Here is a 21,799-nt window from a genome sequence, read left to right as displayed (position 1 = left end):
ACAGCACTTCTGCAGCAGCTAACTGCGGCTAATGCTAACTGTGGTTCTGTTTGGGCTCAATGAAACTTGATTTAAATCATAACGATATGAGCTTCAAGTGCTAACAGCAAAACAAAGATAACATTCTAACTTTCAAGTATAACGTAGATTTAACTGAGGTTCTATTGACTGGGGGTGTTTGTTCTTATTTGACCTACATCTGTCTGTACCTGTCTGTACCTGTCTGTCGCTCAGACCACCATCATGGCGGTGGAGTATGACGGAGGAGTGGTGATTGGTGCGGACTCTCGTACAACCACAGGGTGAGAACAACAAACCATAAGCCCACGACTCGTTATTGTGTTTGTAGTAAGCACTGTGTTAAATCTCTCTCTCCCTCAGAGCCTACATCGCCAACCGAGTTACAGACAAACTGACCCCGATCCACGACCGGATCTTCTGCTGCAGGTCAGCATCAACTCAGTCCGACCCAGAGCCCTCAGCTTTAGATCCAGAACCTTTTACTGGGGACCTGTAGAACTTTGTGAGGAACCCATCATCATGTTCCGTGTGTTCTCTGCTGTGTTGCAGGTCTGGATCGGCTGCTGACACTCAGGCCATCGCTGACGTGGTCACCTACCAGCTGGGCTTCCACAGGTAAGACGCCGCTCCGCTTGATTGACAGCCTCACTGTCAAGTCAGTTGTTTAATGTGGTCTCGCCCCCAGCATCGAGCTGGACGAGCCCCCATTGGTGGAGACGGCAGCCAATCTGTTCAGAGCAAGCTGCTACCGCTACAGAGAAGAGCTGTCTGCTGGGATACTGGTGGCTGGGTGGGACCGCAGGAAGGGGGGGCAGGTAGTACACACACACACACACACACACACACACACACACACAACTGAAAAAGCAAGTGGACAGGATAAAAAAGAGGAGCAACACACGTAGAAGACACTGAGGAAGATGTCAGGAGAGTTTGTGGTGATAAGAGCTGCAGCAGAATGAACACGTCACTTCCCGCTGCTCCACTTGTCACCTGAATCCTGCAGAGGGTTTGTTGTGAACGAGTCTGAGCAGACACACGTTTGTACTTCTAGCTTTGTGAGGACACTCATTGGCATAATGAATTCCCGAGCCCCTTATCCTAACCATCCCAAATAATTGACTATCCCTATCCCCTAACCTAAACCTGATTCTAACCCTTAAACCCAAACAGTCCATTAAAGGGGGGGGGGGGGGTCACAAAGTGTGGACCGGCCAAAAGGTCCTCACTCTGTAGGTTGTCGGCTCCAACTGGTCCTCACAAAGAAGCTGCACAACAGCACACACAGATCAAGTTTTCTTCCTGCACCTCTCTGTGTGGCCACTAGATGGTGCTGATATTCCTGCTAGGGTTTAGTAAATAAAGGTTATAAACTAATCAATGAATGTACCTGTCTGTGTGTAACCTGTCTGTCTCTCAGGTATACTGTGTCCCCATTGGTGGGATGTTGGTGAGGCAGCCGTTGTCTGTGGGCGGCAGCGGCAGCACTTACATCTACGGCTTCATGGACTCAAACTACAAACCTGGAATGAGCAAAGACCAGTGTCTGGAGCTAACTGCTACAGGTACAGCTGCTGCAAGGCATGCTGGGAGCTGGGGTCCACTGCCCCCCCCCCACACACTGTAATATTCACACAGGTGTTACTGCGTCTCACCTGTCTGTCTGTCTGTCTGTCTGTCTCACAGCTCTGTCTCTGGCGATGGAGAGAGACGGATCCAGCGGGGGTGTGGTCAGACTGGCGAGCATCTCAGAGGAGGGCGTGGAGAGACGTGTCATCCTGGGAAATCAGCTGCCACGATTCTCTACACACTGAACACACACACCTTGTGACAATGCTGTGTTAACTTGTCCTCCTTGTTGTGTTAATAAAGTTTTTTTGGAATCTGTCTTTGTGGGTCTGTGAAGTCGTCTGATTGGTCGGAGTCATCATTGATTGTTGATCATTGATTTCATCACATTTAATCAAACAAGAGTGAAAACAGACTTCTACCAATGTCCGCTCTGAGAACCTGGACTTAACATCCCGTCGAAGGTTTAACATCAGTCTCACGTCACGAATGAACATAAGAAACATTTTATTTTGAAGGTTTCTGTCTGACACACTTTTCCTTTTGGTTATGAATAGTCATGAATATTAGTTATTGATATTAGTCAAACTAGTTCCCAGTGTCCAGCAGGTGAAGACGTGACGAGTTGGTGTCTCAGTTATTGGATAAATACATCGATCGATACTTTATCAAACAAAACAGTCAACGATGAGCATAAGAACAATAAGAGGTTAAGTTCAGGAACGAACTTCTACAGCGCTGTCACAAGTATGTGATGAGTATTGAAGCCAAATATAAATACACACTTAAAGATGAATAACTGAAGCTGTACAAAGTTGTGCATCAGACTAACAAATGATGGTGCAGCAGAAGTAAGCTGAAACAGTGAGAGTAAAACTTAAGATACAATATATAAGAAATATAAAATCAAATAAAGATAAACAGGCAGTGATGCTGACAAGTACTTTACCATTATGTTTCATCACTTCCACACCTGTCTGTCTGTGTTACCTGTCTGTCTGCACTGCCTGTCTGTCTGTGTGTTACTTTTCTGCGCTTGGGTTGGGGGCGGAGTTATCACCTGTCTGTCAAACTCCTCTCTTCCTCTCCATCACGATTTGACAGACAGGTGACAGTTTCCCACAATCCACCTCTGTTCCTTCATTTTTACTGACCTCACATTTATTCATCTCTCTCTCACCTTCTCTCTTCCTCTCCTTCACTCTCTCTCTCTCTCTCTCTCTGTGTCCCTCCCTCTCTTCACTCTGTCTCTCTCTCCCTCTCTCCTTCACTCTGTCTCTCCCTCTCTCTCTTCCTCTCCGTCACTCTCTCTCTCTCTCCTTCTCTCTCTCTCTCTCTTCTCTCTCTCTCTCTCTCTCTCTCTCTCTCCTTCACTCTCCCTCTCTCCGTCTCTCCCTCTCTCACCTTCTCTCTTCCTCTCTCCTTCACTCTCTCTCTCTCTCTCTCTCCTTCACTCTGTCTCTCCTTCACTCTCTCTCTCTCTCCCTCTCTTTTTAACTAGGTCTCTCCCTCTCTCCTTCACTCTGTCTCTCCCTCTCTCTCTTCCTCTCCGTCACTCTCTCCCTCTCTCCTTCACTCTCTCTCCCTCTCTCTCCTCCCTCTCTCCTTCACTCTCTCTCTCTCTCTCTCTGTCTCTCCTTCACTCTCTCTCTCTCTCTCTCTCTCTCTCTGTCTCTCTCTCCCTCTCTTTTTAACTAGGTCTCTCCCTCTCTCCTTCACTCTGTCTCTCCCTCTCTCTCTTCCTCTCTCCTTCATTCTCTCTCTCCTTCTCTCTTCCTCTCCTCTCTCTCTCCCTCTCTCCTCTCTCTTCCTCTCTCCTTCACTCTCTCTCCCTCTCTCCTCTCTCTTCCTCTCCTTCTCTCTCTCTTCCTCTCCTTCTCTCTCTCTTCCTCTCCTTCACTCTCTCTCCCTCTCTCTCTCTCTCTCTCTCTCTCTCTCTCTCTCTGTCTCTCTCTCCCTCTCTTTTTAACTAGGTCTCTCCCTCTCTCCTTCACTCTGTCTCTCCCTCTCTCTCTTCCTCTCTCCTTCATTCTCTCTCTCCTTCTCTCTTCCTCTCCTCTCTCCTCTCTCTTCCTCTCTCCTTCACTCTCTCTCCCTCTCTCCTCTCTCTTCCTCTCCTTCTCTCTCTCTTCCTCTCCTTCACTCTCTCTCCCTCTCTTCCTCTCCTTCTCTCTCTCTTCCTCTCCTTCACTCTCTCTCCCTCTCTCCTTCTCCCTCTCTCCTCTCTCTTCCTCTCCTTCTCTCTCTTCCTCTCCTTCTCTCTCTCCCTCTCTCCTTCTCCCTCTCTCCTCTCTCTTCCTCTCCTTCTCTCTCTCTTCCTCTCCTTCTCTCTCTCCCTCTCTCCTCTCTCTTCCTCTCCTTCTCTCTCTCTTCCTCTCCTTCACTCTCTCTCCCTCTCTCCTCTCTCTCTCTCCCTCTCTCCTCTCTCTCTCTCCCTCTCTCCTTCTCTCTCTCTCCCTCTCTCCTCTCTCTCTTCCTCTCTCCTTCTCTGTCTCTCCCTCTCTCCTTCTCTCTCTTCCTCTCCTTCTCTCTCTCTTCCTCTCCTCTCTCTCTCCCTCTCTCCTCTCTCTCTTCCTCTCTCCTTCTCTGTCTCTCCCTCTCTCCTTCTCTCTCTTCCTCTCCTTCTCTCTCTCTTCCTCTCCTTCGCTCTCTCTCCTTCTCTGTCTCTCCCTCTCTCCTTCTCTCTCTTCCTCTCCTTCACTCTCTCTCCCTCTCTCCTCTCTCTCTTCCTCTCTCCTTCTCTGTCTCTCCCTCTCTCCTTCTCTCTCTTCCTCTCCTTCTCTCTCTCTTCCTCTCCTTCACTCTCTCTCCCTCTCTCCTCTCTCTTCCTCTCCTTCTCTCTCTCTTCCTCTCCTTCACTCTCTCTCCTTCTCTGTCTCTCCCTCTCTCCTCTCTCTTCCTCTCCTTCTCTCTCTCTTCCTCTCCTTCACTCTCTCTCCCTCTCTCCTCACAAGAACAGAAGACAGGAAGGAGGGGTGAGGGGGGGTGATACCTGACCCTGGTCTTTTATTCTCTGGGTGGTTGGGGGGTGGGGGGGTGACACCTTTCATCTGATGTGCATCATTGTCTCTCTCTCTCTCTGTTCTGACATAATGTCTCTCGCCCAGTGACCGTGTGAATGAAACTTCAGGTGTGAAATTTAACACACACACAGTGAAACACACCACACTGCACTACACAACACACACGAAACACACAGTGAAACACACCACACTGCACTACACAACACACACGAAACACACAGTGAAACACACCACACTGCACTACACAACACACACACACACACAGTGAAACACACCACATTGCACTACACAACACACACACACACAGTGAAACACACCACACTGCACTACACAACACACACACACACACAGTGAAACACACCACATTGCACTACACAACACACACACACACACAGTGAAACACACCACACTGCACTACATACACTAAACTACAAACAGTGACACAAACACACAGTGTAACACACTCACACAATGAAACACAAATTTACAATACTTTTAATACTAATAAGACAATATAAAGTGTTTTTTAAAGATAAACATATAACAATAACACCGACAAGACGCCGCCCATATGTCCTTCAGCCAATCTCAGTCAGTTTTGGGCAGTGGGGGTGTGGTCTTTGCATCTGGGGGTGGAGCCAAAAAACTTGTGTCCGCATCTTTTGTCCAAACTTATTGTCCCGAAAGAGAGAGAGACAGAGAGAGAGAGAGAGAGAGAGAGACAGAGAGAGACAGAGAGAGAGAGAGAGAGAGAGAGAGAGAGAGAGAGACAGAGAGAGAGAGAGAGAGAGAGACAGAGAGAGAGAGAGAGAGAGAGAGAGAGAGAGAGAGAGAGAAAATAGAGACAGATTGAGACAGATTGAGACACAAGGAGATTGAGAAACTAACGGGAGACAAACTGGGACGCACCGGGACACTCTGACCGCCTCTCACTACCACCCGCTCCGTCCTCCGGTCCACCCAGCGACTCCTCTCCGCTCTGCAGGCCGCCTCCTGGAGCCCCTCTCCCGGTCAGGAGGCCGCCGCGCCCCGCTGGGTCCCGCTGCTGGGACCGCAGCTCTCCTGCTCTCAGTCCGTCTCCCTCCGCGGACCAATCAGGAAAAAGTTCCTTTTAACTTGCTGGGCTCCAATGAGGCGCGCGCGGCCGATCGAGAGCGAGCCCAGCTGACGATCGGTGATCAGTGATCGACGCGAGTACCGTGTGCTCGGGTCTGGATCTGGTGGGACAGGGCCGGATGGAGGGTCCCGTGGCCCGGGGACAGGCCTCCTCCTGCGGGCTGCAGCTGCTCCTCCTCCCGCTGCTGCTGCTGAGCTGCTGCGGAGCAGAAGAAGGTAAGTTTGTCTCCGGCCAGCCGCCGTACTCATCAATAACACTCTGTCAATCACTGTGATCGATACCTGTATTGATGAAATCACATCTGATCAGATTACCGCTCATCTGTTTCCTCCAGTAGTCAACGACCTGACATCATGTAATCAATCAATAGTTAACAATCAGCAGTTTACAGTGGGTCAGTTAGCTACACTTTACTACACTTTAACTACTGTTAACTACACTTTACTACACTTTAACTACACTTTACTACATGTAACTACACTTTACTACAGTTAACTACACTTTACTACACTTTACTACCCTTTAACTACTGTTAACTACACTTTACTACACTTTAACTACACTTTACTACATGTAACTACACTTTACTACAGTTAACTACACTTTACTACACTTTACTACCCTTTAACTACTGTTAACTACACTTTACTACACTTTAACTACACTTTACTACATGTAACTACACTTTACTACACTTTAACTACACTTTAACTACACTTTACTACACTTTAACTACACTTTAACTACTGTTAACTACACTTTACTACACTTTAACTACACTTTACTACACTTTACTACACTTTAACTACTGTTAACTACACTTTACTACACTTTAACTACACTTTACTACATGTAACTACACTTTACTACAGTTAACTACACTTTACTACACTTTACTACCCTTTAACTACTGTTAACTACACTTTACTACACTTTAACTACACTTTACTACATGTAACTACACTTTACTACAGTTAACTACACTTTACTACACTTTACTACACTTTAACTACTGTTAACTACACTTTACTACACTTTAACTACACTTTACTACGTGTAACTACACTTTACTACAGTTAACTACACTTTACTACACTTTACTACCCTTTAACTACAGTTAACTACACTTTACTACACTTTAACTACACTTTACTACAGTTAACTACACTTTACTACACTTTACTACACTTTAACTACACTTTAACTACACTTTACTACACTTTAACTACTGTTAACTACACTTTACTACACTTTAACTACACTTTACTACATGTAACTACACTTTACTACACTTTAACTACACTTTAACTACTGTTAACTACACTTTACTACACTTTAACTACACTTTACTACATGTAACTACACTTTACTACAGTTAACTACACTTTACTACACTTTAACTACAGTTAACTACACTTTACTACACTTTAACTACACTTTACTACACTTTACTACGCTTTAACTACTGTTAACTACACTTTACTACACTTTAACTACAGTTAACTACACTTTACTACACTTTAACTACACTTTACTACACTTTAACTACACTTTACTACGCTTTAACTACTGTTAACTACACTTTACTACACTTTAACTACACTTTACTACATGTAACTACACTTTACTACAGTTAACTACACTTTACTACACTTTACTACACTTTACTATACTTTACTACATTTAACTACACTTTACTACACTTTAACTACACTTTACTACATTTAACTACACTTTACTACACTTTAACTACACTTTACTACATTTAACTACTGTTAACTACACTTTACTACATTTAACTACTGTTAACTACACTTTACTACATTTAACTACTGTTAACTACACTTTACTATATTTAACTACTGTTAACTACACTTTACTACACTTTAACTACGGTTAACTACACTTTAATACACTTTACTACACTTAGCTAGTTAACAACACTTTACTACATTTAGCTACAGTTAACTGTACTTTACTACAGTTACCTACACAGTGAACCTTTACTACAGTTTACTACAGTTTACTACAGTTTACTACAGTTATCGATCATCAAACAGCTGCAGCTTAATGTTTTGTTTTAACCAATAATCGATCAGATTGAGTTTTATGTGATGAGAGCCTAAAGACTCAAGTGTTCTCAGTTAGTTTTAAATGCAGAGAAGAGAACTCGATCTGGTTCCTCGTTAGAACCTCAGTTCTCCAGAGGTGGAACACTGAAGAACATCAGTCAACCAAGAGTTTCTTTTCAAACTAAATCAAAAACAGGATGTTTGACGTGGTTTAGTTTTAACTTAAGTTTAGGTAAAGTTAGTTTAGTTAAACTTACATTTGTTTTGCTATAATAAAGATATCATTCATAAAAACGTAGAGCTTAAGAAGTGAAGGAAACAAATTAACATCAACTTGAACAAGACTCAACACAAACAAACCAACATTAAGTGTGTGTGTGTGTCGTACACTGACGAGACACACACACACACACACACTGTAAACAGTATATCTGGTGATAAGAGTGCATGACGAGGACACGGAAATTACCATGACAACGCTGGTGGGATGTTTATACAAGACACTCGCTCTAAGTGTGTGTGTTCTCAGAGTGTGTCTGTGTCTGTGTGTGTGCGTGTGTGTGTGTGTGTGTGTGTGTGTGTGTGTGTGTGTGTGTGTGTGTGTGTGTGTGTGTGTGTGTGTGTGTGCGTGTGTGTGTGTGTTCTCAGAGTGTGTGTGTGTGTTTGTGTGTGTTCTCAGAATGTGTTTGTGTTTGTGTGTGTGTGTGTGTGTGTGTTCTTGTGTGTGTCTGTGTCATCCTGTGAGTTTGACCAGACACAGTAATGTTTGTGTAGCGGTTGAAGTGGGGACCTGTTGCTCAGGATGCTGGGTCACGGGGTCGTCAGGTCGCCACCTGACCTGTGACCTCAGCGTGACGTTACTCTCGACCAATAGAATCTAAATCAGAGCACTGACCTCTGGGAGTCGCATCACGGCCTCATCACAGTCGCAGTGATGGGACCAGTAGAAACCCATTGTTGTGGTTCGAAGTCGTTGACCAGGAAGTCAATCGACGCCTCTCTCACGACATCAAAGGGATCACATGACATCACCATGACATCACCATGACATCACAGCCTGTGGCATGGAGCTAAGATCAGTGAGGTGTTCAGGTGCTGCAGGAAACCTGAGACTCATGTCGGTTACACTTCATCAACTCTCTTTAACCAGATTAATAATTTGTAGAGGTGTGAAAGACACACTCACCTGTCTGTCTGTCTGACACACACACACACACACACACACACACACACACACACACACACGCACACACACACACACACACACACACTTTCCTCCTCTCACTAATTTACTGTAATTGCTTCAGTCACTTTGTGAACCGACAAGGACAATCAGAGTCCATTTGTGTGTGTGTGTTTAAACATGAGCGTGTGCGAGCTGTATGTTGTTTACATTATGTTGGCACCTGTCTGTCTGACTCTGCCCGTCTGTCTCTCAGAGGTGTTGATGAACACTAAGTCAGAGACATCCGATCTTCGCTGGATGAATCATCCTCCCGACGACCCAGAGGTACACACCCACTCACAAGCTAGCTTTCAGCTAACGTTTACCTTTGGGCTCAATGAAGGCTACTAGCATTCAGTTAATCTTTACCATTCATCACAATGAAGGATGCTAATCCATAGCGCTCTCTGTCCGTCTATGTGCAGTGGGAGGAAATGAGCGGATTGGATGATGAGTCCAACATGGTGCGGATATATCAGATCTGCACGCCTGATAGTCCGTCCTCCTATTGGCTCAGGACTCGCTGGATCCCCCGGAGGGAGGCGACCACCCTCTACGTGGAGATCCGGTTGGTAGATTTGCTGTTTGCTCAGCTTGTTGTTTGTGTGTGGTTCGGTTTTCTGTGGAGATGAAACTGACCGTGTCCCTGCAGGTTCACCATGATGGAGTGTTCCGCTCTGAACCAGCGTCACTGTAAAGAAACCTTCAACCTTTATTACTACCAGTCCGACAGCGACGAGGCCACGCCCACTCACCCGTCCTGGATGGAGAACCCTTACACCAAAGTCTCCACGGTTGCGGCCGACCACCTGCTGCGACACGGTGGAGAACGGCGCTCCAACGTCAAATTGTTACGCCTGGGGCCATTGCGGGGGGCGGGGCTCTACCTGGCCTTCCACAGCCAGGGTACCTGCATGGCGCTGCTGTCCGTACGCGTCTTCTACAGGAAGTGCCCGCCCCTCCACCGCGCCTTTGCTTCCTTCCCTGAAACCATCCCCCACTCTCTGGTGGAGCAGGTAACTACGCAGTAACCATGGTAACCACAGGTTCCAGAACCCAGCATGCCTTAGAAAACAGTTTATTTTGAAATTTAAAGTCAGTTTACTTGTAAATTTATTTGTCCAAAAAAAAAGCTTCCTGTTACTTTACAAATTAAAAACATTTAATCTACAAATAAAAGCTTCATCATTAAGTGTGCTGATGAGAGTTTGTGTCATTGACAAACTTTTTTTTTCAAATGTGTGTGTGTGTGCTGTAGGCTCAGGGTGTGTGTGTGGAAAACGCAGTGACGCCGCCAGGAGAACTGTCACGACCTCCCAGCATGCTTTGTGGCGAGGACGGGCAGTGGGTGGGGCAGCCCACATCCAGCTGCGCCTGTCGCCCCGGATACGAGGCAGGCGAGACCGACGTGCGGTGTCGAGGTGAGCGCGAAGTTTGTGAAACAAAAAAATCTTGATTTAGTTCGTTCAGACTTTTCAAATTAAAAGCTCTGTCACATGATAAACACAGATGTAACGACTGTGAGACAATGTGTTGACCTGCGAAACTTTACGGAACTTTACGGAACTTTGACCAGATGGAACTAAAAGGACAGAATTCAAACAGGTTCATCTGCAGGTTATTTACAAAGTAAAAGCCCTTTCAGTGTGAGAGGTGAATTGTGTTTCTTCATTATCAGCACTCAAAATTCTTTCTCTCTCACTCACTCACACACACACACACACACACACACACACAGTGTAAACAGAGGGAGGCTGGAGATGATTAGAGAGAGAGAGAGAAGTGTGTTGACAGAAGAAGGGCGAACGACATGGTGTTATTACAGAGAGATAGGATAAAATATGAATTTTCTTTATTTTCAGTCTCAGTAAAAAACTGTTTTATTTGCTTGAACTTTGTCAGGATCAGTTTTGTGACCTTTGACACAAACGCAGTTCTCCACAGGTCGTCTCATATCAACAAATCTCTTCTGTTGGACGAGTCTAAAGCGGCATGTGGTCACGTGACCCTGATGTTCTGCGTGTGGAGGTTCCACAGCTCGGCAGAGTAGAACTGTTGTAACAGTAGAAGTCCAGCGCTCACTTTAAACTCTAATCTGACAGGAATGTGGCTCCACATGTTTCTGACGGGCCTCAGTCAGGCGGCGGGGGCGAGGGGGGGGCGAGGGGGGCGAGGGGAGGTGGGGTCTGTGATAAAAAAGGAGGCGACAGACATTCGGTTGTTGAAGCTTCCTGTTATTCTGTATGAGGTCAGAGGTCAGCTGACTGCAACCAGGATGCATTGCTGGGGGGGAGGCTGGTTGCTTCTGCTGCATGTTAACCCTGGGGGGGGGGGGGGGTAATGTCCTGGCTGAGTGAAAAGGTCAAAGGTTAACTTGCGCTGCTTCAGCTCTGAGGGACAGAGAGAGTGTGTGCGTGAGGGTGCCTGGCAGGAGTTGGCGTGGTGACATCATGGCAGCACTTTCCACATCCTGTCGAAGCCAAGGTCACTTCCTGTCTCTGTCTGTGCCGCTGCACTCTTCCCTCGCTCCCTGTGATGTTCCTCATCCGGACGCCATCTCATCATTGTTCAGAAACAAAGAGACACGTTAACATGTCTCCTGTGTCCGTCTCTCAGGACCTTCCCTCCCTCTGTCCGTGGCGCTCCGCTCCGAGCTCGTCAACTGAAGAACTATTAGAAAGGTTTTATTTGTAAAGTTTTACTGCAGCGTAGGGACTATTTTCTGCGTCGGATTAATACCTTTGTTGCTGCAGAGAGTTGTCATGGTGACAAAGTCAGATCACGTCAGTCTGAGATTTTACGACAATAAGAAAAACAATTATAATGTTAACTCATATTTTTCTCTCCAGCCTGTCCATCTCGTCAGTTTAAGGCGGGGTCAGGACCTGGTGTGTGTAACCCCTGTCCCACCAATAGCAACACACGGATCCCAGGCTCCGCCTACTGCCTGTGTGACTCTGGTTACCATCGAGCCGACTCCGACCCGCCGCACGCCGCTTGCACCCGTAAGTCTGACTTTTCTTTGGGTGTGTTCCTGACTCTTCCTCATTTCCCACAATGCACCTGTACAGTGTCTCTCATTATGGCTGTCAGAGCGGTCGCAGAGCCTGATGACATCACAGTGACATCATCAGGCATCAGATGTTTTCATTGCCTGATGAACTCATGAACTGATCTAAATGTAAAAATATCCGGATTTATACACATGTTGTGTTTTAAAACCACACACACACACAGGTTTTAGGTTTCAGTAGTGTGTGTGTGTGTGTGTGTGTGTGTGTGTGCGTGTGTGTGTGTGTGTGTGTGTGTGTGTGTGTGTGTGTGTGTATCAGCTCCAAACAAATGAGTCAAATGAAAGAAAGACAAATTGATGAAGGAATGAAAGTAATGAAGCAGCAGTTGTGGTTGTTGTTGTTGTTGTTGTTGTAAAACAATGTAACACAACAGAAACCTTTTCACGGATTTACCTGTCAGTCTAAACTCTGGGATCCTAAACGTCTTCTGTTGTTATCGGACTGTCCGTGACCTCTGACCTCCCCACCAGGCCCCCCCTCAGCTCCCCGCTCCATCGTGAGCCAGGTCAACGACACCATGGTGACTCTGGAATGGAGTGAGCCGCTGGAGCGAGGAGGACGAGGAGACCTGAGCTACAGAGTCCTGTGCTCCAGCTGTGGATCCGCCTCAGCCCCCAAGGTACGCCACACAGACCAGAACCGTCCGAACAAGGTCGACCAACCAGAGACAGACCACTGACTCCGCCCTCCTGTCTCCTCTTAAGGGATTGGACGGTTCCTGTTCTCCTTGTGATGACAGCGTCCTGTACCGCCCAGCGCAGCGCGGTCTGACTCAGCGCCGCGTCGTCGTCTGGGGACTCCGCCCATACACTAAGTACACCTTCACCATCCAATCGCTGAACGGCGTCTCTGCTCTCAGCCACTCAGAGCCGGCCTCGGACAGAGTCAACGTCACCACCAGCAGAGACGGTACACAAACACTACGTTACCCAGAATACCTTTCATTCCAACAGAATGTGCAGGAGAGTTACTGTCAGTGAAACAGTTCACACACACAATGTAACACAACACAATATCACACACCACACCCTTGTGTGAACACATTATAAAAATGATATTAACACTACTGGGCCACATCTGATGTGTTACTAACGTTGCTGACGTCTGATTGGCTCAGTTCCTGCTCCAGTGTCTGGTCTGAGGAGGACGGCGTCCTCAGAGAACAGTCTGACGTTAGAGTGGAACGTTCCTGTTCTTCAGAACCAGTACCACATCCTGGACTACCAGCTCCGCTACAGTCCCAAGGTACACACACACACACACACACACACACACACACACGCACATAGAAAAAAAACTCACACTCACAGAAAACACACACACTCTATGATGTCATTTTCAGGATGGCGAGGAGGTGGGTCAGTGGCAGTACGTGTCCACCAGGTCTTCTTCGGTGGTGCTGACGGGGCTGCAGCGGGCGGCGCAGTACGAGGTGCAGGTCCGCGCTCGCTCACAGGCGGGATACGGATCATTCAGCACCGCGAGCAGCTTCAACACACAACCTGACGGTACGAGTCCAGAGCTCCTGGAAACTGATGCTAACATTAACTCTGGATTTACACTGACTTTAGCATGCTAACATGGTTAGCCACGGCCCTGCCCGTCAGATACCGTCACCACCGACTCCGACAGGAAACCACATTTTAAAGAGGAACATTATTGATTAGTGATTATATTTTATTGATCTGACTGTTGTAGGTGTGAGCAGCTCTCAGCTGGTGGTGACAGCTGTTTTGATCTCCATGGCGATACTGCTCCTCATCGCCGTGGTGATGGTCGCTGTGTACTGTTACCGGTAAGAGAGAGAGACTGTGTGTGTGTGTGTGTGTGTGGTTGTGTGGTTGTGTGTGTGTGTGTGTGTGTGTGTGCGTGTTCAGGATGCTCCCTCCCTCAGCACAACAATGGAACATTGACCTCAGGTTCATACACACACACACACAGACACACACTCAGAGCAGGGTGGAACACGTTGACTATATTAAGACGTAGAAACACGACACTCTGAGAGAGATGGAGCGATAGAGAGAGATAATAACATTCCTGAGGGAGTGACAGAGAGAAAAGAGTGTGTGTCTGTGTGTGTGTGTGTGTGTGTGTGTGTGTGTGTGTGTGTGTGTGTGTGTGTGTGTGTGTGTGTGTGTGTGTGTGTGTGTCTGTGTGTGTCTTCTCCTGCAGCTGATGAAAAACTGAAGACATGTCTGTCTCTCTCTCATTCTCTCTCTACCTGTCTGTCAGCAGGAGAAAGACAGACAGACAGATGAATGATAAGACCGGACACTATCAGATGGGACAGAGTGAGTAGTTCTTCACTTCAGTTATGTGGATCAATCCATCTGATGATGATGATGATGATGATGATGATGATGTCATCACTGTTGCAGCGATGAAGGTGTACATTGACCCGTTTACCTACGAAGATCCCAACGAGGCCGTGAGGGAGTTTGCCAAAGAGATCGAAGCCTCCTTCGTTAAGATAGAGGAAGTGATCGGAGCAGGTAACACATCTGTCTCTCTGTCTGTCTGCACAGACTTTTATTTTGAAATGTCTGCCAGAGTCTGTGACCTTTGACCCTCATCAGGAGAACACGCTGGAAAAACATCACATTTGTTCTCCAAGATATGAATCCTGCTTTATTAAAAGTAAACGTGTGTGTGTGTAGCTGTAACAGTAGACAGCTCTGGTGATGGCATTAGTGAAATGTAACTGGATAGCAGTTGCCGTGGAAACAAGGGTGTTAAGTTTTCACCACCGGCTGGGGAACACACACACACACACACACACACACACACACACACACACACACAGGTGTAGACGTGTTGGTATGTGCTAACGAGCCTTAAAGGAACATTTCACTTCTTCAGTTGTTTGACTCTGTGGCTCAGGTCCGCTGTGATTGGCTGCTGACATGTGGAGTCCCTCAGGGTTCCATCCTCAGTTCTCTCATGTTCTCTCCTCTTACATGAGCAGAACTTTGATCTGAGGAGTTTCAACCTCGTATCAAACATCAGAATTTACCTTTGAGGTGAATCCAGATGGTGAATTGTGTAAAATGTCCTAACTTACCTGGATAGTTGAGTTTCATCATCGTCATGAAACCAGATAGACGCTACTGAAACTTTAAGTTTGGACAGATGTGTGTTGTCACCTGTCAGACCCGTGTGTTCTTTTCAAATGATTTGTTGTGAACGACCATAACCCCACCGGTGTACCTGTCCAGGTGAGTTCGGTGAGGTGTGTCGCGGCCGTCTGAGGATCCCGGGCCGGAAGGAGAACTACGTGGCGATCAAGACGCTGAAGGGCGGCTACACTGAGAAGCAGAGGCGGGACTTCCTGTCAGAGGCGTCCATCATGGGTCAGTTCCAGCACCCCAACATCATCCACCTGGAAGGCGTCATCACCACCTCCTGTCCCGTCATGATCCTCACTGAGTTCATGGAGAACGGAGCGCTCGACAGCTTCCTGAGGGTGAGACGGTCACAGCTTGGTGCGTCCCTCTGCCGTTTGTTCAACCGCATGCTCACCTGTCTGTCTGCCTTCCTGTCTCTCTCTCTGCAGATGAATGATGGACAGTTCACCACCATCCAGCTGGTGGGAATGTTGCGTGGGATCGCAGCAGGGATGAAATACCTGTCGGACATGAGCTTCGTCCACAGAGACCTGGCCGCTCGCAACATCCTGGTCAACTCCAACCTGGTCTGTAAGGTGAGACACCTGTCTGTCTGTCTGTGTGTCTGTGTGTCTGTCTGTCTGTGTGTCTGTCTGTCTGCTCACCTGTATGTCTGTCTGTCTGTCTGTCTGTCTGTCTGCCCACCTGCCTGTCTGCTCACCTGTCTGTCTGTCTGTCTGTCTGCCTGTCTGTGTGTCTGTCTGTGTGTGTGTCTGTCTGTCTGTGTGTCTGTCTGTCTGCCCACCTGTATGTCTGTCTGTGTGTCTGTCTGTCTGCCTGTCTGTGTGTCTGTCTGTCTGCTCACCTGTCTGTGTGTCTGTCTGTCTGCCTGTCTGTCTGCCTGTCTGTGTGTCTGTCTGTGTGTCTGTCTGTCTGCCCACCTGTATGTCTGTCTGTCTGTGTGTCTGCTCACCTGTCTGTCTGCTCACCTGTCTGTCTGCTCACCTGTCTGTCTGCTCACCTGTCTGTCTGTGTGTCTGCTCACCTGTCTGTCTGCTCACCTGTCTGTCTGTGTGTCTGTCTGTCTGCCCACCTGTATGTCTGTCTGTCTGTGTGTCTGCCCACCTGCCTGTCTGCTCACCTGTCTGTGTGTCTGTCTGCCTGTCTGTGTGTCTGTGTGTCTGTCTGTCTGCCCACCTGTATGTCTGTCTGTCTGCTCACCTGTCTGTCTGCTCACCTGTCTGTCTGCTCACCTGTCTGTCTGTGTGCCCACCTGTATGTCTGTGTGTCTGTGTGTCTGTCTGTCTGCCCACCTGTATGTCTGTGTGTCTGTGTGTCTGTCTGTCTGCCTGTCTGCTCACCTGTCTGTCTGCTCACCTGTATGTCTGTCTGTCTGTCTGTGTGTCTGCCCACCTGCCTGTCTGCTCACCTGTCTGTCTGTCTGTGTGTCTGTCTGTCTGTGTGTCTGTCTGTCTGCCCACCTGTATGTCTGTCTGTCTGTCTGTCTGCCCACCTGCCTGTCTGCTCACCTGTCTGTCTGTCTGTGTGTCTGTCTGTCTGCCCACCTGCCTGTCTGCCCACCTGCCTGTCTGCTCACCTGTCTGTCTGTCTGTCTGTCTGTCTGTCTGCCCACCTGCCTGTCTGCTCACCTGTCTGTCTGTCTGTGTGTCTGTCTGTCTGCCCACCTGCCTGTCTGCCCACCTGCCTGTCTGCTCACCTGTCTGTCTGTCTGTCTGTCTGTCTGCCCACCTGCCTGTCTGCTCACCTGTCTGTCTGTCTGCTCACCTGTCTGCCTGTCTGTGTGTCTGTCTGTCTGCCCACCTGCCTGTCTGCCCACCTGCCTGTCTGCTCACCTGTCTGTCTGTCTGTCTGTCTGTCTGCCCGTCTGTCTGTCTGCTCACCTGTCTGTCTGTCTGTGTGTCTGTCTGTCTGCCCACCTGCCTGTCTGCCCACCTGCCTGTCTGCTCACCTGTCTGTCTGTCTGTCTGTCTGTCTGCCCACCTGCCTGTCTGCTCACCTGTCTGTCTGTCTGTCTGCCTGTCTGTCTGCTCACCTGTCTGCCTGTCTGTGTGTCTGCTCACCTGTCTGTCTGCTCACCTGTCTGTCTGTAACTGTTTGTTTCCAGGTGTCAGATTTTGGTCTCAGCAGGTTTCTGACGGAAAACTCGTCCGACCCGACATACACCAGCTCTCTGGTGAGTCCACTCTCTTAGACTCTGCGTTGCTACGACGACACTGAAACAGCTGCATGAAATTAAAAAAATATATTTTTTTAAAGTTCTTTCACATTTATGCAGGAAGTAGAGATTAATCAGAAACTGGTTGTAACGTTTTTTGGTTAGTGACTTATTTTGAAGGGTGTTTGCTGATGATATTTAAAGGAACAGTACCTCTGGTAATGGTGCTCTGCTGTGATTGGCTCTTTACGTTGTATCATTCATTAACACATGAATTCCCTCTGGGTTCGGTCAGACAGTTTTTGGGACGGGGAGAACTTCCGCCTTCTTGACTTTCTGGTTGTGTAGAGGGCGCTCTCGAGGTCGTCCAGAACGAGTGGAGGGATGATGTGGGCACACAACGTTAACGTAACGTTTATAGGGTTAAAATTGTGTTATAAGTGGTTTAAATAATGAACATTGTTCCATTAGAATAGATTTAATACTTATTAATTGTTGTGAAAACGCTTTCTGTAAATAGTTGTGACGCCACACACCACATGACATGACACACATGACTTTTTGTTCTCACCAGTTTTTGTGTTGGCGTTGAATAAAGTTATTAACGTCACTGAGGCGTGAGCAGCTGCTCAATGAGCCTGATTTACAAGTGGATCCTCCGGCTCCTCCTTTAGATTATGTTTCACTTTATTCACTTTCCTTGAGGAAGGTACCCTGTCCTCAGCCGTAAATTCTCAACTGACCAATCAGCAGCTTGCATAAGCATTAATGGAATGCTACTATGACGTGGGCAAAATCTCCCTGAAAGAAAAACAGAGGGAGGTTCGTATTTTAACACAGGCGCACTATTCAAATAAATTGGTTTAAACAGTTGACAGAACATTTACAGTGTTGTGTTCTAACTATGATCCAAATCAAAGTCGTATTATGAAATAATTGTTTCCAGCGTCTTTTGATGAAGTAACCGACTCTGTCTTGTTTCTCAGGGAGGGAAGATCCCGATTCGCTGGACGGCTCCTGAAGCCATCGCCTACAGGTGACTTTCACCACAGCTCATTGAGCTTCTGTCATAGAATCGCATTGATATTCAGTTCTGTCATGTTAAAGACGTTAGATATTGATTATTTAATCCACTGACTGAATACAGGAAGTTCACGTCTGCCAGTGATGCGTGGAGTTACGGCATCGTCATGTGGGAGGTGATGTCATACGGAGAACGACCATACTGGGACATGAGCAACCAGGACGTAAGAAAAATATATATTTATTTAAATCTGATGGACCGACAGCTGTCTGTCTCTCACCTGCCTCACTCACCTGTCTGTCCCTCTCTTCTTCAGGTGATCAACGCCATTGAGCAGGACTACCGCTTGCCCCCGCCGCCGGAGTGCCCCGCCTCCCTGCACGCGCTAATGCTGGACTGCTGGCAGAAGGAACGAGCCAACAGGCCGAGGTTTTGTGATGTGGTGGCAGCGCTCGATAGGCTGATCCGTAACCCCGCCTCCCTGAAGTTGACGCACCAGGAGGGCACGAGGTGAGGCACCTTGCTAAGCAGAGAGTGGAGGGTTTGATTGGCAGCTGTGGAATTTCATTCATGCACCAGCTGGTGGCTTCTGGGGTCAAAGGTCAGAGTCTGCCATGGAGAGACAGGCAGTGGGTGGGGCTTGTGGGGCAGCCAGCTGTGTGATTGACAGCTGTTTACACAGACATGGTTGTTTACATGAGCAGGTGCAGAGAGGGTCATATGATCACATTCCTGAAGCAATTTCCTGTCTGTCTGTCTCTGTCTCTCAGTTCGTCCCAGCCTCTTTTGGACCAGCGTATCCCCCCTTGTCTCTCTGCCTGTGGTTCGGTGTCTGAGTGGCTTCGAGCCATAAAGATGGAGCGATATGAGCAGAGCTTTGTTCAGGCCGGTCTCATCAGCCTGGAGATCGTCTCGCAGCTCAACACTGAGTATGATCACCTACACTCACTGACACAGACCAGGCTGCCTGCCAGTCAACACTCAGGGACCAATGACACAGACCAGGCTGCCTGCCAGTCAACACTCAGGGACCAATGACACAGACCAGGCTGCCTGCCAGTCAACACTCAGGGACCAATGACACAGACCAGGCTGCCTGCCAGTCAACACTCAGGGACCAATGACACAGACCAGGCTGCCTGCGAGTCAACACTCAGGGACCAATGACACCGTCAACACTCTTGTTCTTGATGATTTTGACTCTGACCTTTGACCTTACTCTCCACCTGTTTCCATAGAGACCTGCTCAGAGTGGGCGTGACCCTCGCCGGTCACCAGAAGAAGATCCTCTCCTCCATTCAGACGCTCAGGATACACAAACCTCCACCCACCGTGCTCTACTGACCAATCACAGAGCTGTCCTACACCACTACACTCAAGATGCAGAAGACCTGCTGCTACTGGACCAATGAGAGTTGCTGTGACATTAAGGAGCACAAAGAACACTAAATGATTAACATAGAGTTACTGCCCCTAAATAGACTTCACCTACATTATTATGAACAATGGTTGGTCAGCGCTAAGGACATATTTAGCCCCGCCTTGTCAAACCACTACAACCATTCCCCTCCTCAGGAAACCGAAGGCTCCTCATACCTTCACCTGATTGGTTGTTTGAACAAACCAGCCACTGTCCAATCAGCATCCAACACAGGACATCGGATTCAGTTCAGGGGACGCCTCTGATTGGTCGCAGATTATTTCAGTTCTTCCTGGTGCTGCCCACTACAACCCTGCTGACATGACTAAGCCCCGCCCACTGTATTAAAGCACAGCTGGGATTGGTTCTCAGCCCTGTCTATCAAACAATCAGGATTTTCCTTTGGTGCAACATGAACAGAAATTCCTGCAGATTTTAGCAGTTTTGGTTTCTACCAGATTCAGTTTTATCCGAAGGGATTTTTGTGAACTGGATCGTGGACGAGTTTTTACTTATTTTTCGGAATATTCTGGGATTTGATCAGAACTTTTTTACAGACATGTTAAAGTTGTGGAAACGCTGTGGATGAATCATTTCCAAACAGACTGTGGGAATATTTACCTGAGGAACATCGGGACGTCCTTGGAGGAGTTATTTTGTGAAACATCTGAATATCGTACTCTTCATAATCATAATAAGAATATTCTGGGATTGCGTCAGAAAACACTGGGGAACATTTTGAGGAAATCTTTGAGAACATTACTCAAGTTTTCATGGGAATCATTAAAATCTGTTTTTTAAGATTTAGCAAATTTACTGTGACTTCTCAGTAGCTGAAATTCCCTGGATCACTGAGATTTCAGGAATATTTACGTCAAAGTCACAGGAAACCAGCAGCTACAAATGGTCGACTATCCATTCATGGCCGATTTCAAATGATCAGATTTGGTTTATTGAGCCTGGTTTTCTACACTGGCATCTGAAACTATTTTAAAGCCTTAAAGAGACACATTCTGTTCATCTTCATGTTGATTTAACGACTGATGTTATGACTGTAAAATGTTTTCATGCTCTAACGTTCAGAATCACTGTCATCAGACTGTCCATCGCTGCAGCTCCTCTCTTCAGCCTCTGTCTCAAACACTTGGTTTTAGCTCCCGTCTCTTTAAGAGCCCCCCCTCCTGGTAAAGCCCAGTCTGCTCTGATTGGCCAGCTGCTCCTCTCTGCTGTGATTGGTCGACCTTTTCCAGCACATGTAGGAACTTTTTCTCACATCTTCGTTAGGGGGCGTGTCAGATGGGACGAGTGGTTTCATCACGTCGCTCTGCAGGAAGCAGCAGTTTATCATGTCCCAGGTTCAACTTCCACACCAGAACGGTTTTTATTGTAGCACTTTTTGTACCTGATATTTGATCACGATCATGTTTTTATAATAAACCCACATTTGGAGAAAGTCGTTTTCTTCATTTTGTAAAGACGGAAAAATGTTCCAGAGCAAAGTTGTGACGTCAGTCAGTCGTTTGTTCTTCCCACAGGAACAAGAGTCCCCAGCTGGAGACGAGGACTCTGTGTCCGTCTCCTCTGTCCAGCAGCTGAGACTGAACTTGTTTGGTGGAATCGATCTGTGACGGTTATGAAGCTCAGTGTCCCAGCAGGAGTCTCAGTCAGGTTAAGATAAGATAAGTCCCACAATGGGGACATTTGCAGTCTTACAGCAGCAAGAGTCAAAAAGACATCAGCAAGTCTGAAGTAACATTCAATACTTAAGTGTAAGGAATATAAAAAAATAAATAGAAACATGAATGTATGCAGTGAGGATATTTACAGTGAACAGATTGCACAGACGGATGAACATACAGTATAATTCAATTCAATTCTAATTGTATCGCACCAAATCATAATATACGTTATCTCAAGGCTCTTTACATCGAAGGTCAAGACCTTAAAGCGTTTTATAGAGAAACCAACAGT

The 21,799-nt window shown here is 47.2% G+C and overlaps 3 protein-coding genes across 6 annotated transcripts in view; 2 read left to right on the top strand and 1 right to left on the bottom strand.

Moving 5' to 3' along the window:
• psmb6 (proteasome 20S subunit beta 6) overlaps window positions 1–1,910 on the top strand; it is a 2,134-nt gene extending 224 nt beyond the window's left edge. Inside the window, exons 2-7 of the mRNA XM_034615267.1 lie at window positions 235–302; window positions 382–447; window positions 571–636; window positions 707–836; window positions 1,442–1,586; window positions 1,708–1,910. Coding sequence (XP_034471158.1) covers window positions 235–302; window positions 382–447; window positions 571–636; window positions 707–836; window positions 1,442–1,586; window positions 1,708–1,835 — 603 coding nt within the window. The 3' untranslated portion in view covers window positions 1,836–1,910. The remainder of the gene's footprint in view (window positions 1–234; window positions 303–381; window positions 448–570; window positions 637–706; window positions 837–1,441; window positions 1,587–1,707) is intronic.
• The window catches only part of trappc1 (trafficking protein particle complex 1), a 12,909-nt gene extending 10,926 nt beyond the window's left edge, over window positions 1–1,983 (bottom strand). Inside the window, exon 1 of the mRNA XM_034615280.1 lies at window positions 1,979–1,983. The gene's annotated coding sequence lies outside the window, so the exon portion shown is untranslated. The remainder of the gene's footprint in view (window positions 1–1,978) is intronic.
• Window positions 1,984–5,206: 3,223 nt separating this feature from the next.
• Window positions 5,207–20,237, top strand: LOC117779229 (ephrin type-B receptor 4b-like). Of its 4 annotated transcripts, none has more exons than XM_034615240.1 (21): window positions 5,207–5,945; window positions 9,242–9,312; window positions 9,453–9,595; window positions 9,680–10,043; window positions 10,286–10,448; window positions 11,877–12,032; window positions 12,572–12,720; window positions 12,806–13,010; window positions 13,219–13,346; window positions 13,444–13,609; window positions 13,800–13,896; window positions 14,340–14,395; window positions 14,483–14,596; window positions 15,320–15,567; window positions 15,658–15,804; window positions 17,334–17,402; window positions 18,371–18,420; window positions 18,532–18,631; window positions 18,725–18,918; window positions 19,179–19,337; window positions 19,647–20,237. In XM_034615240.1, exons 1-21 carry the CDS (start codon window positions 5,849–5,851, stop codon window positions 19,750–19,752), a joined length of 2,982 nt encoding a protein of 993 aa, XP_034471131.1. In that variant the 5' UTR covers window positions 5,207–5,848; the 3' UTR covers window positions 19,753–20,237. The 4 variants fall into 4 exon arrangements, with proteins under 4 accessions (XP_034471131.1, XP_034471129.1, XP_034471128.1 ...); XM_034615238.1 differs by having other exon boundaries at window positions 13,444–13,616; window positions 13,795–13,896; XM_034615237.1 differs by having other exon boundaries at window positions 13,444–13,616; window positions 13,795–13,896; window positions 14,337–14,395.
• The last annotated feature ends 1,562 nt before the right edge of the window (window positions 20,238–21,799 follow it).

This window comes from Hippoglossus hippoglossus, chromosome 18, assembly GCF_009819705.1.
Source record: "Hippoglossus hippoglossus isolate fHipHip1 chromosome 18, fHipHip1.pri, whole genome shotgun sequence".
Classification (NCBI taxonomy): Eukaryota; Metazoa; Chordata; class Actinopteri; order Pleuronectiformes; family Pleuronectidae; genus Hippoglossus; species Hippoglossus hippoglossus.
The sequence above is the reverse complement of the archived record's forward strand: the minus strand, read 5'-3'. Positions and strand labels throughout refer to the sequence as shown.

What these genes read in the sequence shown, in the direction of transcription:
- LOC117779229 (XM_034615237.1), top strand. Translation starts at nt 5,849, where the DNA reads ATGGAGGGTCCCGTGGCCCGGGGACAGGCCTCCTCCTGCGGGCTGCAG. An exon ending in ACCCTCTACGTGGAGATCCG is followed by an intron (nt 9,596 to 9,679) that starts GTTGGTAGATTT and finishes GTGTCCCTGCAG; the next exon opens with GTTCACCATGATGGAGTGTT. An exon ending in GGGACATGAGCAACCAGGAC is followed by an intron (nt 18,632 to 18,724) that starts GTAAGAAAAATA and finishes TCTCTTCTTCAG; the next exon opens with GTGATCAACGCCATTGAGCA.